The following is a 24,901-nucleotide window of genomic DNA, read 5'->3' as shown; positions in this document are numbered from 1 at the left end:
GTTTTATCTGACAGACCATATAATAGGTAAATATGGTGTTATCTATGCCTTCTTTAATAAGCACCCTTGGATAATAGGAACTTATGCAAGGCAGTGAACCAAAATGCCCAATGTGGTGTTAGGGACTATTTTCTTTTCCTTCAGCTTCATCCAAGAAGCTGAAGGAAAAGAGTATATATAAAGTTCAGTCTGAAACTTCAAGAAAAAAACGGTACCTCTTTAGAAAAGAAAATCTCTGAAATTAAAAAATAATACTTGAAGCAAAATACAGTTCTTAGATTACTGGATGCAAGTTTTCAGCTGGTATCCAAAATTGAAGTGACACTTTAAGATTAAATTGATAGGAGCACATGGCTGATAAAAGGCCAGAAAAATTCCATTTATTAAAGAGCAAAAATTTTAAAGAGATTTGATATTTAAGAGCCATTTTTAGATATTTCCTGACGAAATCTTTGATACTAAAACTGCAAAGAAACTTACTGTTAATCCATGTTATATAACTTTGAATCCAGTCTGCCCCTCATCTTCTACCAAAGAAAAGGGTCTTAATTTAACCAAAGGCTAAAAAGAAATTTCTTTAGGGAGAAAACGTGTGTGTGTATTAAAGACCAACATACCTGCTTCATCATAGGATACAGTCAATTTTTCTAGCATTTCTCGGTCAATTGATAGAATCTGCTGTTCAAGGATGGTCTGATAAGACAATACACTGTTTTCTTTGTCTTTCTCGTAGTCTTGGAGATGCTGTTTAAGAACCTCCGGGAGTCGAGATTTTACATATTCAGCTGCTGTCTGCAGATAAAACAAGTAGAGAGCTCCATTAGTATTTCTCATCTTGGGCTTTTCACTTCCCCTCAAGTGCTGAGGTGAGAACTCAAAGTACTATGGGACCAAACCTTTACACAAGCATATCCTTGTCATTGTCATTTTTAGACCTTGCTGTACCAAGTAAGGCGGATCTTCAAATACGCAGAGTCACAGACCTCTAAGAGTTTTCTAACAGGTTTAGAGGTATAAAAGATGATGGATTGGCATTCATGGAGTTAGAACTCAGAGTTTCAACTAGTCTGCTGGGCCCAGAAGGCCCCATGATAGTAATTTTACTGGATATAAATCTGACTCCCCCTTGTCTAGAACACAGAGGCTAGTAACTCATTTCAGCAGTAAATTCTATGCTAGGGCACCCATGTCTCTGCTTTGATGTTCTCTGCTCATTAATGCTCATGTAGGAACTCTTGTGAAGTGAATAGAGAAGAAAGCCCTCGCCTAGTGCTGATAATGCAATAAGAGGATAAACAGAAAAATGAAGCGATCTAAGACAATGATGTTCTTTAACCTGTTCACCACTTAAATGTCTTGGCCTTTATATATACCATTCTTAACTTTTTTTTTTTTCTGCTTCTATGCTATCTGCACACAATATACTCTCAACTAGTAACAATTGAAATTACATGCAGTGACTTTCAACCAGGTAAGCATAATTTCTCTTGGAGGAAGAAAGGCATCTGTACTTTGAAAAAGACCTTCCCAGAGTCTGACACATTGTTCTAGTGGACTGGGGCCACAGCATGCTCTTCACCCTTCCAGCTGAGAATCACAGTTAAGGTTACACAGAACATCAAGGGAGAAATTAAGTGACAGAATGGCAGGTATGACTCAGGGGAATTGAACATTTTAAGACATAACTCTTGAGAATGCCAAGAATTTTGGCATCTTCTTACAGTGCAGTCCTGCATCATATGTGTGGGGTCTAAAGTTGATCAATGAAGGCATATATGCATTGTTTAAAATTATAGACATGATCACTAGAAAACTGAAATAAGAGAAATTGTTAGAGCACTGTCTCTGAGATATGGGCCTAAAATAAGGTGATGATATTTCCACATAATTTAAAATTCCTGTAATTAAAAATTATCTTAGGAGTTCCCGTCATGGCGCAGTGGTTAACGAATCCGACTAGGAACCATGAGGTTGCGGGTTCCATCCCTGGCCTTGCTCAGTAGGTTAAGGATCTGGCGTTGCCGGGAGCTGTGGTGTAGGTTGCAGACGCAGCTCGGGTCCTGCGTTGCTGTGGCTCTGGTGTAGGCCAGTGGCTATGGCTCTGATTCGACCCCTAGCCTGGGAACCTCCATATGCCACGAGAGCGGCCCAAGAAATAGCAAAAAGACAACAACAACAACAACAACAACAACAAAATTATCTTAAAAATGTTATTTTTTTGTAACCTTCATAGTTTCTCTTTTAAATGTTAGCATAATTTAGGATGAAAAAAAACTTTCCAGAACAATGACAACTGACTTCTGAGGAAAAATCTGCTGGGAAGTGGTGGGGATTTCAGTCTTTAGAGTAGCCGACTGTAGCACACAACACTTTTTATTTCTAGATTTATATTTAGATCCCCTAAATTGGTGTAGATGAAATTACAACTTTAAATCATCAAACACTGCTCATTTTCTCTGCCAGCCAGCTAGTGCAGAACAAATAAAATTATTCCATAAAATGTAAATGGACTCAGCACATTAGCACAATATATTTAACTCTAGAGTTAAATTCTTCTTTCTTTCTGACAATGGAAAATGAAGAAACACACTTCAGAATAACTATTTTAAAGCTCATACTACCTTGCTATTCAGTGTTAACATCTGTCTTTTCAATTTTTTCTATGGAAATATCTGAGGTACAGGAAGTAATCTTATAATGCACATTTTACAAATATTGCTGTACGCTGTATTACTGAAAGCATACCACACATTTCCTTACAGTTGTGTCCACTGGTTTACTCTTCTAATTAAAATCATGATGTAGGTATTTGAAGAGGGCCTACATTTTTTTTTTTTTTTTTTTTTTACTATATTGGAGTTAAATCATGGCATTTTTCAAAACAGTATAAATTCATATATAGTCAGCTCTCCACACCTGTGGGTTCCACATCTATGGATTTAGCCAGCTATAGACTGAAAATATTCAGAAAGAAACCGTGCTCCACCAGGCCAGTGGGTGCCCTTGGCCAGAACCAGAGCCCCCCAAAGTGGCCCCCAGTCTTGCCAGTCCCGTCAGGAACCCTTGGCAGGCAGTGGCATCCCCCTAGAGTGACTCCTGCCCCAGGGGTCAGCCCTGCACACCAAAACGCCTGCAACAGTAACACCTGGGCCTTACAACCCAGCTTACCCTGCACACTAGGGTGCCCGCCGCAAGTGTAGCCCATCCACAAGACAAGGATCATTTTCTTACACCATATATAAACTCGAAATGGGTTAAAGACTTAAATGTAATACCTGACACTATAAAACTCATAGAAGAAAACATAATCAGTATGCTCTTTGACATTGATCTTAGCAATAATTTTTTGGTTCTGTCTCCTCAGGCAAGGGAAATGAAAGCAAAAATAAACGGAACTACATCAAACTAAAAAGCATTTGCACAGCAAAGGAAACTGTCAACAAAACAAAAAGGTAACTTACTGAATGGGAGCAGATATTTGCAAATGGTATATCTTATAAGGGGTTATTTTCCAAATGATATAAATAAGCCATACAATTAAATTTTTAAAAGTCTACTTAAGATACTGAGCAGAGAATCTGAATAGACATTTCTCCAAAGACATACAGATGGCCAAAAGGAATATAAAAAGATGCTCAAAATCACTAATCATCAGGGAAAGAAAGACAAATCAAAACCACAATGAGATATTACCTCATGCCAGCCAGAATGGCTGTCATCAAAAAGACAACAAATTACATGTGCTGGTGAGAATGTGGAGAAAAAGGAATTCCTGTGCACTGCGGATGAAAGGTAAATTGATACAGCCACCATGGAAAACAGTATGAAGGTTCCCCAAAAAATTAAAAATAGAATCACCAAATGATGTAGCAATTCTACTTCTATTTACCCGAGGGAACACCCACACTAATTCAAAGAGATATATGCACCCCTCTGTTCACTGCAGCATTATTTACTATAGCCAAGATACAGAAGCAAACTTAACATCCATTGAATGTATAAAAGAAGTGGTATATGTATACATACAAAGGAATAAAACTCAGCCATAATAAAGAAGGAATTCTTGCCATTCACAACAAAATGGATGGACTTAAGGGTATGATGCTAAGTGAAATAAATTAGGCAGAGAAAGACAAACACTATATGATTTCAATTACATATGAGATCTAAAAAACAAACAAACCAAAGAAAACAGAAACAGATTTATGGATATACAGAGAACAAACTGGTGGTTGTTAGAAGGAAGGCAGTGGGAGGTTGGGTAAAATAGCCAAAGGGGATTAAGAGGTACAAACTTCGGTTAAAAAATAAATAAATCATGGGGGTGTAACATACAGCATAAGAATATATAGGCATACCTTGTTTTATTGTGCTTTGATTTATTGCAGTTTTTAACAAATTGCAGGTTTGTGGCAACCCTACCTTGTAAGATGATGGTTAGCATTTTTAGCAATAAAATATTTTAAAATTATGGTATGTACATTTTTAGACATAGTGCTATTGCACAGTTAATAAGACTATGATGTAACCATAATTTTCATACGAATTTGGCGACCAAAAAATTCATATGGCTCACTTTATTGTAATATTTGCTTCACGGCAGTGGTCTGGAACCATACCCACAGTATCTCTGAGGTATGACTGTAGCCAATAATATTGTAATAATTTTGTATGGTGACAGATGGTTAATGGACTTATTGTGGTGATCATTTTGTAATGTATTTGCTTGTCAAATCACCATGTTGTACACCTAAAACATAATATTATATGTCAACTACACTTCAATTAAAAAATTTTTGGAATAAATTCCATAAATTTCCAAAAAGCAAAAATTGAATTTGCCATGTGCCACTATTTATATAGCATTTACATTGTATTAGGTATTATAAGTAATCTAGAGACGATTTAAAGTATATGCATAGATTACATGCAAATATTACGCCATCTCATACGCAATTTGAGCATCTCCGATTTTGGTATCTGAGAGGGTTCTGGAACAATCCCCTGTGGATACAAGGCACTACTGTACAGAGTTCCTTCCACTGGCAAAGATTTTTAAGACGAACCAAGAGAAACAACTCTAGCAAAATACTAGATTCTATCAAGATATTTCAATAAATCATCTTTATACTGAGGTGATACTCTAAGTGCATTCAAATGTCAGTTAAAACCTCATATTCAAGCATAAATCTATGCTAAGAGCCTGTCATACAAATTCTGTACAATCTCACTTATATGCAGAAGCTAAAAACAAACAAAACCAAAAAGCAAAAACCAAACTCATAGATACAAAGAACAGATGAGTGGTTGTCAGAGGTGGGGATGGGGGATGGGCGGAATGGGTGAAAGTGGGCTTCGGATATAAACTTCCACTTGTAAAATAAATAAGTCCTAGGGATATAATGTATAGCATGGTGACAACAGTTAATAATACTGTACTGCATACTTGAAAGTTGCTAAGAGAATAGAGTTTAAATGTTCTTATCACAAGAGAAAAAATATATAACTATGTGTGGTTAATTAGATCTTGTGATCATTTTTGCAATGTATACAAATATCGAATCACTATGTTGTACACCTGAAACTAATGTCAATTATATCTCAATAAAAAGGTTGTCATATTATTAAGATTGGAACTGTTGCACAAGTAAAAGATAATAGAAAGAGCAATTTAAATTTTAAAATTTCAACTGGAGGAGTTCCCATTGTAGCTTAGTGGGTTAAGGACCCAGCGTTGTCTCTGTGATGATGCAGATCCAATCCCTGGCCTCACCCAAAGGATTAAGGATCTGGTGTTGCTGTGGCTGTGGCATAGACCCCAGCTGCAGCTCTGATTTGACTCCTAGCCCAGGAACATCCATATGTTGCAGGTGTGGCCATTAAACAAACAAACAAAAAGATCAAATTTCATTGGGATTCTAAAGATGAAGTAAAAAACAAAACTAAAATACAGGATTACTTTTCTCTCCTTTTTTTAATGGCCACACTTGTGGCACAGGAAAGTTTCCAGATTAGGGGTCAAATTGGAGTTGCAGCTGATGGCCTACACCACAACAATGCCAGATTCAAGCTGCATATGTGACCCATGCTGCAGCTCCTGGCAATGCCAGACCCCTAACCCACTGATCAAGGCCAGGGATTGAACCTGCATCCTCACGGATATTAGTAGGGTTCTTAACCTGCTAAGTCACAATGGGAATGCCTCTATTCTTTAATCAATGATAAGTGCTAGCGGAAGTTTAAGTCCTAAATAGCATATTCTTATAACTGACCTATCCCAGAAACAGAACTTGGTTAACATTACCAGTGTCTTGCATTTGTGCAGTACTCTATACTTTTGTGAGCAATTTATGCTGTTATTTTCTATCTCCACAATAATTTAGAGTTAAACTAGGCAAATGATTGGTTTTGGCCAATCCTTCTCATCCTTCAAAGTTGGCTCAAGTGCTATAAACTGTTAGTGAGTCCACCTAATAGCAGCCAACAGTCTTCCAAGTGTTTATAGAGGTATAGGTATTTTGTTCCCCTTTAGTTTGACTGGCATAAGGATTGTATCTTAAGACATCTTAGTGTTCCTCCAGCATCCAGTTCAGTGCTTTGCACCACAGCTTAATTCTGTATCCAAGAATCAAGGACTGTGAGAATCAGTTTCCTTTTGAGAAAACTTTTTGACAGTTCATAATTCTTTGCCCACAATCAGAACTTCCTTTCATGATTCTAGATAGAGCATAAAGAGTCTGGTTTTCTCCTGGCAAATGGAACTACATTTGGTCTTTAAATATCATTGATGCCATTATTTTAAGAAATAAACAGCTGAAACCCAAATCATCATTTACATGCCAACATGGTAAAGGATGTACTTCATATACAAAGCTGTACAGGAAGGTTTATTTAATGATTTCCTCTCCTTAATTGCTTGAATGGGCTCGATTCTACTAAGGACTCTGTAAGCAGTCATGTAGAGTGGCTCAGAATTGTGTCTGCAAGGGAAGGGTTGCCTTAGTAGAGGGGTGTTAACTCCACCTCGACATTCATGTTTTGCTTGTCTGAACTGTTGAGTAGTTTCCCAAAGTACCCCTGGTGGAGGCAGAGAAGCTTCAGGGCAGAAAGAGGAAGATACAGGTTTGTGGGTTCCTTGGTTACACCTGAGCTAGTAAACAGCTGGAATAAAAAGATGAGCTAAAAGCTTATGAGGTAGAGCACAAAAGGTGCCAAAGCACCTTCTTCAAGAATTTTCAAACATTCATATTATTCATGCCAACTTCAGTCTAGAAGACAGTAACCAGCTGGAGTAAACCCTGTAAAAGGACTCAATGGATGAAAAAGATAAAAGCAGCAGAATGATTAATCTAAACTCTGGGGACCTAGGTAGGTAGAATGCAGATATTAGTCATTACACTAAAACGCTATTTACTATGACAGGTATACATATGTTCTTTAAGAAATAGCCAATGTACATGAAAGAATTTGGCCAGGGGCAGGGGTGTACACAAAAAGTGTGTTTTAGAATCCGCTAAATTCTTCACGGTTCATCTTGAAAAGAAAACCGATCAGCCAGCCAATTCTAATTTATTGAGTGTCTGCTCAGTAAAGCACATTAGACTGGACACTGTGGGGAGAATAAACGTCTGTCATAAACCTGCAGTCTTAACATGCAAACAACACACACAGGTGAAACACTGGAAAAACACATTTTCCAAACCTTACAAAAATAGGCATGCATCCTGAGATGAATGAACAATTATTTAATATATGAGCTATGGCAAGTGCTGAGCGGCCTCTAGGTATAGAAATTAAAGACAGGGCCCAAGAGAAAGAATCAGGAGATCATTCCTGTGGAGTTTAAGGATCAACTTTGAGGTAAGAAGCACTTGCTGGAGGAAAGGAAAGCAATCTAGGCATGGTGAAATGTGAGTTCATGGGAAAATAATAAAAGAAGCTAATGAAGCTAGGAGTATGAGAGAGCTGGCAGATGGGGAAATCTTGACCCCATGTTAAGTCAGGGTCCTTTGATTTCTGCCAGTTAGTAACAGGAAACAACTGAAAAACTGAAAAGAGGGAAACAAATGATCAAATCTTGATTGAGGAAGGATGTGCTTGGAGCTGGGTTCAAAACATATGGAAATAGAGATTAAAGCAAGGAGACAAATAAAAAGTCTGAAGGAAGGGAAAACCAGCTTTCTTTACTGGGATAGGAATATAAATTGGAAATCTTTCTGAATGACAAATGAAAAAATGTAACAATAACTTTAGACTAGTTTACACAGTTAATGTAGTAACTGCCTTTCTAGGAATTTAAGAAAAAGTTGGTGTTCCTGCTGTGGCTCAGCAGAAACAAACCTGACTAGTATCCACGAGAATGCCAGTTTGATCCCTGGCCTTGCTCAGTGGGTTAGGGATCCGGCATTGCCTTGAGCTGTGGTGCAGGTCACAGACACACACAGCTCAGATTCTGTGTTGCTTATGGCTGTGGCTTGGGCCAGCAGCTGCAGCTCCAATTCGACCCCTAGCCTGGGAACTTCCACATGCCATACCTGTAGCCCTTAAAAAAAGTTAGAGATGAGCACAAAAACTTGTGAGCAAACATGTTTATCAAAGTATTGCTCATAATATCCTTGTTGAAGAAGTGCCGAGGTTATCTTGAACATTATTTCCAAAGGGAAATTTACCAGTGAATACACTTAATCTGTTCCAGCAATTACTTTTAATGTATTTTAGAATGTATCTGTTTCTAGTTCCTGTGGGTTTCTGTGACAATCACCCAGATGTGTGCTCTTCCTATTTTACTTGAAGGCAGGGCCATCTTTTAAATTACAAGATGTAAAGGTACTCAAGTGGTGGTACTTTGGCACACACAGTCTCTACAGAGTTCACATATAACACACTTATGGCTTTAATCAGTGCACACCTTCAAGAACACAGCAGAAACAACAAGAAGGTCTTGAGGAGGCAGGGAAGCAAAAATGAGGAGGATAATTGATAAGAGTTTCAAAAAGAGATAGTGGTTGAAAAGGCTCAGCAAGGAAATGTAAAGCCTCAAATAAAAGTAATGTAACATTATCAGTGTTATGTAACATTAACAGCATCTTTGGTTACTGCATAAATTTACTTAAAATTATTGAAAAAGTAAGAAGTACCATAACTGTATACATCAAAGATAGAATCAAAGTTGTCCTGTGCCTGAAAAAAAGAAAAGGCAAATTGTTTAAACTGCAAATAGGGAGGTGACTTATTTTTTAAAATCCTGCTAGGCTTATTGTTATTAAGCACAAATTTTTCTCTGTTCTGTGTTTACATTAAAGAGATCATTTTGAAGCTTCTTCTCTAGTTCATATTTCTTTCTCAAACTTAGATAAGTATTTGGAACTATTCATTTTCAGACTTTGCCCTCAGCCATGATCAATAGCAGATAGCACTTCTCACCTCTAAAATTCTCTTCCTAAAAATCATAAAGTTTCTTTAGCCTAGTCAGCCTGAAATTGTGGAGATTAAGAATTAAGATTTGAGGAGGTTTTGTTTGTTGGCTATTTGATTTGATTTTTGTATTTGTTTTCTTTAGCTCTATTTGAAATCACCTCTGATGTCTTTGGCATTCTGACGGCTATAATTAACATCTGTTTTGTAAAACATATCTAACACAGATCTGTCTAAGGTTTGTCTTTTATATGCTCTAACTTATGTATAAATGTGTTCAAACAAGATTTAAAATACAACAGTTTACATGAAAAAAAATTATTTGAAATATTATTTACATGAAAAAAAATTACATAAAAAGTGTTATTCATGACAATGAAAGATGTCTAGAAATTGGTTGATTATATTATTGTTGATTACATTATAGACATGCACTGGAATACAATGCAGCTATTAAAGATTATTTTATGAGATGATTCAATTTTACTCATTTTTTGTAGTGGGGAAGATTTTTTTATAAAGCTTTTAAAAACTAGTCATTTTTGCAACAGTTCATTTATTCATGAGATCTTTTGATTTGTGATGTATAAAATAATTTAAAATTTTAAAAAAATTATGAAAGAATACTAATTATGTAGGGAAATGTTCATAACAAAGAGCAGATTACAAAGCAATTTTTTTTACTACATGTATGGGGGCAAATGGCTGAAGTATATTAATATGTATTATTAGCTACCCTCAGACTGGTAAGAGTTTGAGTGATATTAACGCTTTTCTCTATGCAGTTTTCTGCATTCTCCAAATTCCTAAAATAAAGAAATAGAAAATTATTGCCCACTTTCTATGTGCCAAGAACTGTGCTGAATGCTTCACATGTGTTCACTTGTTTCATCCTCACAGCAACCCTTATTGGTTTTTACAGGTGAAGAAACAAACACAGCAAGGTCAAGTAATGTATCCTTGGTTATGCAGTCAGATGTGAATTGGAGCAGAAATCACAATCACCTTTAAACCAGGAAAAAAAACAAAAATATTTTTTTTAAAAGGAAGCGATGCCTACTGTGGTCCTTCCTTTACAAGGTAAAGCAGCCCCAGGCTAAGATAAAGTTCTTGAGAAGAGAAGAAAAGAGCATATGAGCAAAACTTGGTGACAGATGGAAAAGCAAAACACATAAAACAGCTTCAGTGTTGCAAAACTGGAAGCTAAAGATGATGGAGATGCTATTGAAAATAATGGGAAAACAGACTAAAGTGAAACATAACATATTAAATTTACTTTGAACATTTAACCATAAGCCTGAAAATCATCCACCTCTCCATATTTTATGGAATATCTGCCACCCCTTAAAAAAGAAAAACCTCCAGGAGGAAAAAGTAGAACTCCAAAGAAAAATAAAAGACTGATAATTTTGGTTAAAAGTTCAATTAAGGCAAAAGCTATTTTCAAGAAAAGATATTAGGTGATATTGAATTAAATTCTAATAGAGTTTCCATTAAAGATCATGAGTAAATCAGACCCATGTTCAAATCAAATACTTCCAGTATTTTTCTCTAGGAATTTGCAAAGGGCAAGTTACTATTCATTTTAACTGTTAATAGATTTGAAATAAAAGTAGGCTTCTTATGTCCGTACCTATGAAAATATGCCTTACGATTTTTATTTAATACTGCATATTTCATAGTTGTGGGAATTTTTAATGTATTTTATCATTAAATCTGTAATGAGTTCTGTAATAAATGTTGGTCCTGATGTAAAAACCCAATTTCAAAGCAATTTTGAAAAACCAACAGATGAGATTCTAAGATTACAAAACCTGGACAGTGCATCATAAGAAGAAATATCCACTTCTTCTGCCTTGAGGATGATCTAGATAGAGTGTGCTTTGCCAAGATAAAAAGAAGCTTCAAATTTTTTTCTTTTTTGTCTTTTTAGAGTTGCACCCATGGCATATGGAGGTTCCCAGGCCAGGCATCCAGTCAGAGCTGTAGCCACTGGCCTACACCACAGCCACAGCAACGTGGGATCCGAGCCGCATTAGTGACCTACACCACAGCTCATGGCAATGCCAGATCCTTAACCCACTGAGCGAGGCCAGGAATCGAACCCACATCCTCATGGGTCCTAGTTGGATTCGTTTGCACTGTGCCACGATGGGAACGCCAAAGTTTCAAAATTTTTAGCATCTTTCAAATTCTCTGATTTTATAAATTACCCTTTCCCCTTCATTTTACTTAATATGCATACACACACACACAGTAATTTAGCAGAGAGAAATCCTCAAGCTCCATTGAAATGAATGGGACAAATCATGGATGGCAGCACCTTTCAGTTTATATTTACACAACATATATGCCTGCCTTGGAACATACAGTGCTACTACTTCTGATATGAATGTTGATTCTGGATGGACACAGGCTTCTAAAACTGGATCAAAAGGAAACAAAAGCAAAAGGGTTGATCCTTGGACAGAGGATAAGGGTGAAGTTAACACTGAGCTTACACATGATAAGGTATTATATCTGGCTCTGAAGGCATTTGATTGGTGACCCTGTGGGTGAGAAGCAGACTTTGACACAAGGAAGATACACAAGGGAGGTAAGGTGGCAAGTGAATTCTGCAAATGCTGAGTAGGGAAGAGGTGAATTTTAGGAAACAGTAACTCAAGGATGATGGCTAGGTATTCAGGAGATAAGGGAGACATCATTAAGGAGATGCCTCAAAACTTGTGCCACAGGAAGACAGCAGAGAGAGGGAGTGATATTTTTATTGCAGACAAGGTTGCCCTGCCCTTGAAGGGAAATGAACGTGCATGTGCTTATTTGGCAGCAGCCAGCGTGCATTAATTTACTTATGTCCACCTTGGAATCCATCTTTCTTGGGGTAACATATCATTAACTTCTGACAACTGCTCTTTGGCTACAGGCGCTTTAAAACAAAGTCAGAGTGAGTGCCCTTGCCCACCAGGAAGAGGACAGAGGCAAGGGAGTTGTTCTTCTCTCCTGCCTGCCAAGAGCATCATTTCTTGCCATTTTTAGTCCTTGTCACTTCTAACCTGGAGGGGTTATTTAAATAAGAAAAACATCTTTGAGAGAACCATCTTGCCATCTTGCACTCCTGAATTCATAATTCTGCCTCAAGAGGCAAATTTGATTCCTTCAAGACACATGGCATCAGGAAAAAGTCTCAGGCTTAAACTTGAAGTATGTAAATTGTATCCTATGCTTAATATGGAGATTTGAGATTGCTCTGGAGAACCAAGGCTGCCAGTCATGTGGCAAAATGACCACCACAGAGGGCACAGCACTCAGCAGGCTAGGGACTTGGAACCAAAGAACCTAACCTACTTAATATGGAGAGCAAAATTTTCATTTAAACATTAAGATGATGACTGCTACGTTACAGGTTATTCGGGACAATTTCTCTGGGTTTCTTTAAGTGACAAACCTTTAATAACTTTATCAGCCATCTGATCCACATGTAATCTGAGGCAAAGTCATGAGGTAGCAACAAGCACGCCTCAATGTGAAAATACAACTCAAACTCCACTTCCTGAATGATGGCAGGTGGGTGCTTTTTATACATAAACATCATAGGAAGGTATCAAATACTGCTTAGCCATGCGGTCCATTTTCTTAATATTTTGGTCAAATCTATATTCAAACTCTCAGAGATTAAAAATGTGTGTTTTTACAGTATAAAGAAAGGTTGAGGTTATACTCAAGTGATGATTAATAAATGCTTTGCCCCTCAGTTACCACATTCCAGAGAGTTGGCAGGAAGAGGTCATATTGAACTAGTTCCATGGCTCTTCTTTTGAATTTTAAAGCTTATACACACAGTTAAGTTCTCCTGAGAGATGGCAACATAAAAACAGCCAACCAGTAGTTTTTCATGAATCTGTTGAGAAAATAAGCAACATTCAGCCAGAGTGGTCTTGTTAAATTTTTGTGATAGGTGAGTTCCTATCTTTTCAGCAGTTACAAAAAGAAGAAATTGTTTCACATTCTATACACTTGAGATCTATAGAAGAAAAATATGTTTGTTTACAGAAAGAAAAATGTCTCCTATTTCAAAGAAAATTATAGTTAATTACTGATACAATTCACTTTCATTCTGAATGTTGGGCTCTCCAGCTTGAGGGAAATTTAACTTACAAATGTATTCTAGAAGTTCCATGCATAATGCTAACTAAAAATGCCCTTGGGGATTCAGGAAGCCAATGGGACCAACTGTTATAAACAAATGACAAAACATTCATGAATTATTAATCAAAAAGAATTCTGCAGTTATGACAAAAGAGCAGTCCCTCAGGAAGGCAACCAAAACATCGACAAAATATTCCTTGGGTGGCAACAGGGCCAGAGAACCCCTCTTGGGCCTCACTAGACTTCTGCCCACAGCCTCCTATCAGGCTCTTTAGGGAGCACCTCCAGAAAGCAGGGGTGGCCATGGTGGCAGCAAAACACAAGGTCAATGCCAGTCTGACATGACTTTAGAAAGTGCCTTCAAAACCAGTATGAGCTTTAGGATCCCTGTATGTGTGGTGGGAGAGGTTGGAGAATGAATCTGGTTTTATATAGTGTGGTCTGAGGAAGCCCCAAAAGATCGCTGCCCCCAAATCATTTTCCTTTTGGTGAAATTCTATCATTACAGCTTTCAATTTCTGATTAATGCCAGTTCTTCCCCTTCCCAAATATTTTAAGGAAGAATAATACACCAAGAAACATTCTGTCTTAGTGTGGACAGGTTGATTAGGTTTTTTTTACATACAGGGAAGGGGGGATGAGAAGCAGAAAATCACCCAGAGAAATTCCTGGGAATAAGGTGTAAGGTTGGCAGGTGAAGGTCAGGAAAGAGAAACCTTGTCTACTCTGAAAATTTAACCCTGTATGGAGGAAAACACAAAAATCTATACTGCTTGAAGGTTTAATTTATTCTTCTCTAATGCTGGCTCTACCTGCAAGACCAAGCATCAAAACTATTTTGAGGTTAATCTAAGACAAAAATGTAATATGTTGCCTCTCACACATAGCACAATAAAGAGTGCATTCAGTAGCATCTACAGTACATTGTTTTAAAAACTCCTCATGTACAGCTAGGAGTCATTGCTTATGTTGCAAAATACCTTCTAGAACAAAAGCTATTGCTCCCTCACCAGGACTACCACAGCACTGTCCTTCTTCAGATCTCTACCACAGCTCTCAGTCACTTACTTCGTGGTGTCTCCATCTATTCATCTATTTGCCTTCTCAGTTCATGAGCAACTTTCACATTTGAAAGTTTCCCTAACATCTGACCCAGTGTACGCACACCAGAAGAAAATGATGGCGGAGGGTGCTTTAATACCAGGCTGAAAACCCTATGAGTCTGCACAGCAAAGGAAACCATTAAAAAAAAAGACAACCCAAGGAATAGGAAAAAATAATTGCAAATGATGCAGCTGTCAAGGGCTTAATCTCCAAAATAAACAAACAATACATACAACTCAACAACAACAACAAACAACCCAAATGAAAAGTGGGCAGAAGACCTAAACAGGCATTTCTCCAAAGAAGACATACATATAGCCAGCAGGCACATGAACAAATGCTCAATATCAGAAGTTCCATTGTGGCTCAGTGGTAACAAGCCCAACTAGTATCCATAAGGATGCAGGTTTGATCCCTGGCCTCACTTAGTGGGCTGAGGATCTGGCATTGCTGTGAGCTGTGGTATAGGTTGCAGACAAGGCTGGATTCTGGGTTGCTCTGGCTGTGGTGTAGGTTGGCAGCTGTGGCTCCAATTCAACCCTTAGCCTAGGAACTTCCACATACCACAGGTGCAGTCCTAAAAAAGAAAAGGAAAAAAAAAAAAAGAAAAAAACCTCAATATCTCTAATTATTAGAGAAATGCAAACCAAAACTACTATGAGTTACCACCTCACAATGGTCAGAATATCTATCATTAATAAGACTACAAATAACAAATTCTGGAGAGTATGTGGAGAAAAGGAACTCTGCTACACTGTTGGTGGGAATGTCAATTGGTATAACCTCTATGGAATACAGTATGGAGATGCCTCAGAAAACTAAATACAGAGCTACTATAGGATCTAGCAATCCCACTCTTGGGCATATATCTGGATAAAACTATAATTCAAAAAGATGCATGCATTCTTATATTTATTGCAGCCCTATTCACAATAGCCAAGACAAGGAAGCAATCTAAATGTTCATCGACAGATGAATGGATTAAGAAGATATGGTACATATACATAATGGAATACTACTCAGCCATAAAAAAGAACAAAATAATGCCATTTGCAGCAACATGGATGCAACTAGAGATTCTCATACTAAGTGAAGTAAGTCAGAAAGAGAAAGACCAATACTATATGATATCACTTCTATGTGGAACCTAAAATATGGCACAAATGAACCAATCTACAGAACAGGAACAGATCACAGACATAGAGAACAGACTTGTGGTTGCCAAAATGGAGGGGAGGAGGGAGTGGGATGGACTAGGAATTTGGGATTAGTAGATGCAAACTATTATATTTAGAATGGTTAAGCAATGAGGTCCTGTTGGAAGCACAGGGAACCATATCCACTCTCTTGGGAAAGACCGTGATGGAAGATAATATAAGAAAAGGTATATATATATATGCATGCATGACTGGGTCACTTTGTGGTACAGCAGAAATTGGCACAACCTTGTAAATCAACTATACTTTCATTTTGAAATAAAGAAAGAACCCTATGAGTGAAATTCTACATCACAAACATAAAAAAGACCAGGCCTCCCATGTTTCTTTCTATCATTCTGTCATTTGCCATTCTTCTGTCATAAGGTATATAAATATGGTACTATTTTGGAGTTCCTGTCATGGCTCAGTGGTTAACGAACCTGACTGGTATCCATGAGGATGTGGGTTCGATCCCTGGCCTTGCTCAGTGGGTTAAGGATCCAGCATTGCCGTATGCTGTGGTGTAGGTCACAGACATGGCTCGGATTCAACAGTGCTGTGGCTGTGGTGTAGGCCAGCAGCTACAGCTCCGATTTGACCCGTAGCCTGGGACCTCCATATGCCGAGGGTGTAGCCCTAAAAAGACCAAAAAAAAAAAGTATTATTTCATACTTCTTGAGCATCAAATCCTGTTTATACCACAGGAAACAGGATGGCTGGTTGGGGGCAGAGCCACAACTTGTATCTGTAATGAAAAAGTGTTTCCTGCTATCTGTGTATAATTTTGAACCTAAATAAAAATCTAATGTCAGCAATGGATCCTCTTCACAGAAAAACAAACACACACACATACACACAATCTAGTGTTTCCATTTTAGGAACCTAGGTATGAAGTTCATGAACCGGGTCACAGTGATGTCTTAATAGATCCATGTATGAGAAGGGCACTAGGCACAGGGCCATAGTTTTCTCTATGAAAGGAAGTAGCTTAACTTGATCAGTGTTTCTCAAGTGTGGTACTCCAATCAACAGTTTCTGAACCACCTGGAAGGGGGGAGGGGGTGTCTTCATAAAATGCAGAATGTGGGTCCTGCTCCATAGCTAGTAAATCAAGATATTTCTCGGTAGGACTCTAGAGTCTGCTTTTAAAACTTATGCTGTATTTTAACAAGCTCGTTGAAGAATGAAACCTACCAATGTCTACCCCTTAGAGGTCCAATTTTATAACATGCGTATTTCTACAAAGCTAGACAACAAATTCTGATGTACATCCAGAGCTGTACCAGACTCCCCACAATAACAGCCCTCTGCATCCCCCAGGACTCAGTTTGGCAAGTAAATATTTTTATTTTTCTTGTAACAACCTTGACTGTGTGCAGCGACATTCCCACACAGCCTATCTGCCCTCAGTGTGGCAGGCTTTTTTAAACCAATAAAACCTACTCAGCCTCTGAAAGGCTAAGCCCTCCCTAAAGCAAACTAACTGACCTTGAGCACCTCTGCTACCAGAAGCACCTGGAACCCTTTTCCAACAGCTTGTGGGCAATCAAGCATATCTCAGCAAGCTGTATCAAACAGGCCATGGCATGACCTGTGGGAAAGCACCTTGAAAACACAGTGATTTCCTCTTGACCATGCCTGGGTATGATCAGGGCCCTGACCTGACCTCTGCCGGGCCGCCTGCAGAATTAGGAAGTCTGGGGTATGAGCAGCAAAATGCAGCAGGAAGGAAAGCAAATCAGCATCCCCAGCAGTGCTGCATAACTTTGCATACACAGTCTGAAAGGGTATCTTACTTTAGCAAGAGGAAAATGGGATACCTAATTGTGTGGAAGAGCTATAATTTCAGCAGTAAATGCACCTGCTTGTGTAAATATAAAATGACACATTTTAAAATTTGAATGGGCAAACAGTTCAGAGAAAAATACACCCTTTTCTGAGTCCTGCTTCAAATCCAAAAGACAGCAGCTGGATGAGTAGGCATGCAGTCATGGGCTAGAACTAATCCTCTTGATTAATACTTGAGTGTCTACATGTGTCAGGCACTGGGCTGGCTGCTAGGATAAACAGTGAGCACAAGTCGGAATAATGGTGTTTATGACCTAGTGGGGAGACAAGAATTAACCAAAGGATCACTTACGTGTATAAATATAAACAGAAGAGCTATAAGGAAAAGAACAAGGTTCTTTGAGAGGATCTAACAAAAGAACCTACACAGCCTGATGGGGAGAAGGGAGGCTTTCCTGAAAGAGTGTTGCTTGAGCTAAGATCTAAGAAAGGATTAGAAGGCTCACACTGGAGGGGGAGGGAGGAAAAAGAGGGCAATATAGGTGGTACAGTCTGTTCTACTGAAAGGAATTTTAAAAAATGTGGACGAAGGAGAGCCATGCATGAATAAAAGTTTGAATTTTATAGGAGGGAAGGCTTCAAAATAGAATTGTGCTCTGAGATGCTAAAACACTGGGTCTGTAGAGGGACAGAAGGAAGGGAGTGACATGCATGGCACTGACCCAAACAAAACCCATGACAACTTTGTTGTTGGGGGATACTGGTTTCTAAATTTCTTTTCATCAAAATGGATTTTATAAAGAATTTGAGTTAGGCATAATGCTAGGCCCCAACAAGCTTCAATGGCCCAATCAACATCTGGTGTGGTTCTCACTCTCTTCCTCACCTGCTCCCTTTGTTGAGTTCAGGCAACTGGTACAGCCTCAGCTCTCCTTCCACGTATACATATACAGGTATAACACATCTGGGTATCTTAGTCATTTCTTTTAAAAGTCAGCAAACATGTTCATTTACATTAATTTATGAAGGGAACTGTGAGCTAAAATAGTACCAATTGATAAGCATCAACTTATTTGGAATCATTTGTCTCAAGTTGTAAAATTCTTGCCCCCAAAGTCAGAGGAATAAAACTAAAATGAGCTTGGAGTTCCTGCTGTGGTGGAGTGGGTTAAGAACCTGACAGCAGCGGCTAGGGTTGCTGTGAAGGTATGGGTTAGATCCCCACCTGGTGCAGTGGATTAAAGGATATGGCATACATAGGTTGCGGCTGTGGCTTGGATTCAGTCCCTGGCCTGGAAATTTCTATATGCTGTGGGTGCAGCCATAAAAACAAATGACCAACAAAAATGAAATAAACAAGCCAAAAAACTAAAATGAGCTTTTTCCTTTCAAGAAATGTGTAGAAGTTGCCTCTACACAAGGTAACTTGTGTAAGAAAGGGTAAGAAAGAAGCCCAATGGTCTCCCTACTCCAAATCCCACTTCATTATACTCTTGTGTGGCTACATGCTCCTATTCTGCATATAAAGTGCCCCACAAACAGAAGAGTAGAAAAAAAGACTCAAATGTATAGTGTAGAATAGTATTTCCCACTGAGAGAGACTTAGAAAGATAAAATCTGAGTAACTGAGAGCACTCCCATCTCTAGGAGTTTTCCCACCTACCTGGGAGGAGGGCTGGAGAAATCAAGTAAGTAATGTCACCTTTCCAGGTGGGTTGGTCCAGCTCTTTAACAAGTATATACTTAAGAGCTACCGTTATCGAGTTCTTACTGTATGCCAGGTACTATGCTTGGTACTTTATATAAATGACTTCATCCAATCCTCACAACAACCCTGAAAGGTACAGATGATTATCAATGTTTTACAGAAGGATCCCTGCATACTTCCTATAGTTCTTTGGTCTTCAACAAAATCTATGGTTTCATAAGTATTTTGTGCAGGCAAGTTTTAGGAATTTGAGCATAAGAAAAAAAAAAAGATAGTAAAATTGAGATGAAGTCAGGGATAAAGTTGAGACACAAATATGCGTCTTAAGATTTCTTTGACTTTGACTTGTTAGCCATGAATTAAAAACTGCGCCCTAGCACCCAAAGCAAAGAAATAAAGTCTACCATCTCCGTAGGTCACAGTGTCACTAAAATAAATCACAGGAAGAATCAAAACAATGCCTATGGCAGATAGTATCAATCTACTGAAGAACTATTCGCCATTGATCCCAGGCCCACCCTGAGAATTCTTCTGAATACAGTATTCCAGGCAGCAACCAATCAACCAAAATTAGCACAGGAGATTACACAGTAAATGACACAGGAGTAAGCACAGTAAAAACACCTGTTTTTGTGAATAAAGTTTTACCGGAACATGGCCCCACCCAATTGTTCACATATTGCTATGGTTGCTTCTGAACTTCATTGGAAGTATTGAGCAGTTGAGATAAGAGTCTGCACAGTTCACAAAGCCTAAAATATTTCCCATATGGCTCTTTACAGAAAAAGTTTACCAAATCCTTGTATAAGTGAATTGCCAAATTAAAGCAAAATTACCAGGTGAGTGTGTGTGTGTGTGTGTATGTGTGTGTGTGTGTGTGTTATTGACTTTGTTCAGTCTGTATTTATAATTTGCCTTCATGTACTGAGCACCGTGTTGGGTTTCAGGAATATACAAAAATAAGTTATTGTATGGAGTCATCACTTTGAAAGAGCTCACGGTCTAGGTACAGAAATGACTAGACAGATAATCTCAAAACAATTTGATCAGTTCTAAAACATAAGCGCATACAATTCACCATGTGAACCCAAGAAAGTGATTTAAAATTCTAATGCACCAGAGAAATTTCTTAAGTATTCTCTTGCTTTCCACTTGACCATACAACCTAAAAAGTCAGGGAAAATCTTGGAAATTGCAGTCTTTGGGTAATCCTCAGAAGAAACAGCTGGATAAAAATGCAGCCAGACAATATGAAGAGTGGTTGCTTAAGCCTGATGTAACATTAAAAATGAAAAAGTCATTAGGCATTCTAAAAACAATGGGCAACTGGTGATGCCCCATAAAAAACTAACATAAGCAACCTTGGATTCTCAAAACTGTCATTTGTTAGGAAGCATATAATCACGAGAAAATGAACAAGGTTCCAAAGAGACATGTAAAGTTTGAATTTAGGATTCCTAGGAGATTGGCAGAGACATGATAAATTCATAATTACAGTAATCCACAGCTGCTTCAACCTTAGGAAATAATGAATTGCTTAGTGAGTGCTGCTGTCTCTGAAATGGCAAGCAAAAACCATTTGTTAAGGAGCAGTGTCCTATCTTTAGGTCCTATGTTCAGAAAATCCATATAAGAGACACACCTCGAGATTTTTTGTTGCAACAAGCAATTTCCAAATGTCATAAATCGGTATAGAAATTGTCAGACAAGAAAAGGTATAAACTGTGCCATTCACGATACTCAATTATTAATTTTCTTTTATTCCCCAAGGTGGTACCTATGATTCTCCTTCAAAACATATTGATCTGAATACCCTAGGATAAAGAAGTTATTAAATAACTCAACATGACTTATGAGACCTACCTAACAAACCAAGCTTTCTTTCCTAATACAAATCATATGTCCACATTTAGGCAATTAAATAGTGAAGGTTGACAGAACTTTAGAAGAGAGGTGGCTGGCCATTTCTGCTTTGAATAGCTGTTTATAAATTAAGTGGGTTGCCAGTTCTGAAATCTGTCCTTCAAGAGATGCATGAAACAAAATTTTATATATACAACATTTTAACTTAATACTTTAATGGTAGCCTTTCAAAGAATTAGGTAAATTCTCAGGGCTCTTTTTTGGTTCTTCAGTTAAAAAGAAAATTAAATTTGGATACATGTGTGTGTCCTATGTAATTTTTCAAAATGAAAGTGCTATAAATGATAGCTCAGTCCCGTAATACCTCATTTAACAAGTGCCATCAGGGAATGAAGAGTTCCACATAAGAGAATGTCCCATTTAACTCAAATTTACTACACTAAATGATGAAAAATTATTTTAACCTATTTTGATGGAAAAGTTTCTAAACCGAAACATATACTTCTGAGGTTTTCAAAAAGAATGCATGGAAGAAGAGCCAGCATTTCTTGGATGATTTAAGGCAATTTGGGGAGCATGAAGGGAGGGTTGTAACATGCATGTCTCTTGCACATGAAGTTGGTTCTCACATCAAATCACCCCGATTACTGCAAGAAGCTGTGTTCTCCTTAGGCAGATAATCCTGCTTCTAAGCAGCTACTTTACACACTATTATCTAGCCTAAAGACTTGGAAAATATTTAACCTTCTTATTGGAGAGAGGTGCATGGGCTTTGTGATGTTTCCCCTTAGTCCTTTTTTTGTTAACTTCCTGGTCCATTATAGTGCTCCAGATAGCTGAAGTGGAAAAAGGTTTATCCATCAGATAAGAAGGTGGCATATAAGAAGTCAGAATGTTATTACTGAACACATACCCACTTTTTACTAGAAATCATAAAGAACTGCCCTTTACAGTCACATATTCCAAGACCCATCAAAATGGCATGAATAAAACTATGATACATGGATGGGTCACCGAATATAAGGAACTCTTACAAAAATCTAATTAGCATGGGTATGATTTGTCTTATGAAAAGTTACATACCTTTACATTCTTACCTAAATATTCATTAATTGGCCTCAAATGGAAACTAAGTAATTCATCTCTGGTTCTTTAGATTTTGTACCATATCGGGCATTAGGTAGGTACTCAATAAATGCTTGGTGAATGAAAAAAATCAAAAGACTTCAGTGTCACAGGAACATTTAAAAAATTCAATATTCCAATTTTAGACAATCAGTCTACTTTAAATCACTTAAACTACTACACTATATTTTTTCTGTTTTATAATTAAAAAACTCACATGCAATCTCTGAAGTTAGAGCTGTATACACTGGGCAGACTGTTTGCTCTAGGATCTGTACAGATAGTCTGCAGTACTCTCTCTAAAACAATTAGAAAAGCAACTAGAGCCTGGAAAGTTCCTAAAGTCACAGTTCAAATATTTTTATAAGTATTATAAAACTTTCCAGTTTTATTCTATCACATACCAGAGGAGATAAACACATCTTATTTGTCCAAGGAATGTTTTTAAACATTATTTATGACAGACCAACTTCTTAAAATAGTAAGAAACCCAATGTACAGGAATGAAAGAACAATACCTGAGAGTTTTTCTTGACTTGGCCTCTGGAAACAAACACAAAACAGTGGAAATTTTACATGAATGAATAGCAATCATCTTAATTTCCATATGGTTTTGGTTAAGCGTGAACCTGTAGTTACCCTTTCTTCCACCAGATGGCACCCACGAACCAAGCGAAATACCTAACTTTCATGCTATCAATAGGGAAAATAAAAAAAGGGGAAGCACGCTTATCCTCTTGTAGACCAGATAGCAATTGCTAAAATTCAGTTATGAAAAGCGCATGGCTGCCTGTACTGGACTGCAAAGCAAGCCAAGTAATTCATTCAAGTTTTCATTCTTTGAACGTAATAATTGAGGGCTAACAATGCTCCTAGCATAATGCTGAATACAGAGAGCAAAAAGGAAGTCCTTGCCCTCAAAGAGCTTATGATTAAAGGAAGCAGATGGGTGTAAAGAAATAACTACAAAAGTACAATAAATTATCAAATTGAGAAGCCTTGGAAACACCATGTCAAAAAGGATACCGGAGTTGAATGCTGAAAGAAATAAGGAATGAGCAGAACAATGGGCTGGGTAGCAATCCAGGCAGAGCACAGCCCCCACAAAGACAGAGGCATGAAAAAGCCTGTACTCTTCCCACTAAAATTGGGTCCTAGGGCTGGAGTGAAGAGTGTGGATGTATGTTTCAAGGGGAAGGAAGAGGTGGAGGAAATGGAAGAAGATGAAGAACTGACAGCAGGCTGGAACAATATATGTATACTTAGGAATTTTAATTCTATGATAATATAAGTAGTTATGGCTAATATTTATTGTAATTTTTATATATGCTGAACCCTAGGCTAAACACACAAATGCACTGTCTTATTTACTCCTTATTATGACTCTCAAAAATGCATACTATTTTTATACCCATTTTTCAGATAAGGTCAAAAATGTTAACTTGCTTATTAGCTTGGTAAATGGTAGAGCTGGATTTTTCAAGGCAAGTCACCATTTGATTCTAGGAGTAGATTATTAAATCTGCAGCTTGATAGCCAAGACATGGAAACAATCTAAATGTCCATCGACAGATGAATGGATCAAGAAGATGTGGTATATATACACAATGGAATACTACTCAGCCATAAAAAGAACAAAATAATGCCATTTGCAGCAAGATGGATGGAAGTAGAGACTCATACTAAGTGAAGTCAGAAAGCGAAAGACCAATACTATATGATATCACTTATAGCTGGAATGTAATATACGGCGCAAATGAACCTTTCCACAGAAAAGAAACTCATGGACATGGAGAACAAACTTGTGGTTGCCAAGGGGGCAGGGAGGGGAAGGGAGTGGGATGGATTGGGAATCTGGGGTTAATAGATGCAAACTATAGCCTTTGGAATGGATAAGCAATGAGATCCTGCTGTATAGAACTGGGAACTATATCCAGTCACTTATGATGGTGGAACATGATAGAGGATAATGTGAGAAAAAGAATGTATGTGTATATGTATGACTGGCCGGTCACTTTGCTATACAGTAGAAATTGGCAGAACATTAAATCAACTTTAATGGAAAAAATAAGAATCGTAAAATAAAAAAAATAAATCTGCAGCTTGACAATAATCTTCCTGTAGTGTCTACAATACAAGCAAATCCCTGAAGTGTTTTAAACAAAAGAGTGGACCACCAGGTTTGCGATTTAAAACAGCAAGTGGGGCAGCTGTGCAGAGGATGCACTGATACAGAAAAGTCTGTCAAGGAGGAGATTTTAGGTAGATATACTAAATTCATCATATTAAATCAGATGGAAAAAGATAAATGATTTTCAAGCACAACTTCCTACCTGGGCCTTAAATTGACTCTGTCATATTGAGATTAAAAAAATTTTTTAAACAATTTCCAGGCTGCGTAGTTAACTATGCTTTGGGTACTATAAACTAAATATTTCTTAGAGAAATTCCAAGGTATGACTGATTCAAGTTTCAGTTGTTCTTTTTATAGCTTCACTGAGGTATAATTGACATATACATCTGTAAGACATTTAAAGTGCATATCATGGTGATT

The 24,901-nt window shown here is 37.7% G+C and overlaps 1 protein-coding gene and 1 long non-coding RNA gene across 4 annotated transcripts in view; one reads left to right on the top strand and one right to left on the bottom strand.

The window, feature by feature from the left end:
- The window catches only part of PPM1L (protein phosphatase, Mg2+/Mn2+ dependent 1L), a 317,524-nt gene that overhangs the window by 104,370 nt on the left and 188,253 nt on the right, over window positions 1–24,901 (bottom strand). For all 3 annotated transcript variants that reach the window (XM_021069737.1, XM_021069740.1, XM_021069739.1), the window contains exon 2: window positions 618–792. In XM_021069737.1, the coding sequence (XP_020925396.1) occupies window positions 618–792 (175 nt within the window). The remainder of the gene's footprint in view (window positions 1–617; window positions 793–24,901) is intronic.
- On the top strand, window positions 3,391–11,162 carry LOC110256328. Its single transcript, XR_002337740.1, has 2 exons — window positions 3,391–3,452; window positions 9,560–11,162. It is a non-coding gene; the product is annotated as an uncharacterized LOC110256328 (long non-coding RNA).

This window comes from Sus scrofa, chromosome 13 (assembly GCF_000003025.6).
Source record: "Sus scrofa isolate TJ Tabasco breed Duroc chromosome 13, Sscrofa11.1, whole genome shotgun sequence".
NCBI classification, from domain to species: domain Eukaryota; kingdom Metazoa; phylum Chordata; class Mammalia; order Artiodactyla; family Suidae; genus Sus; species Sus scrofa.
Note: the sequence above shows the minus strand (reverse complement) of the source record. Positions and strands in the feature narration are given on the sequence as shown.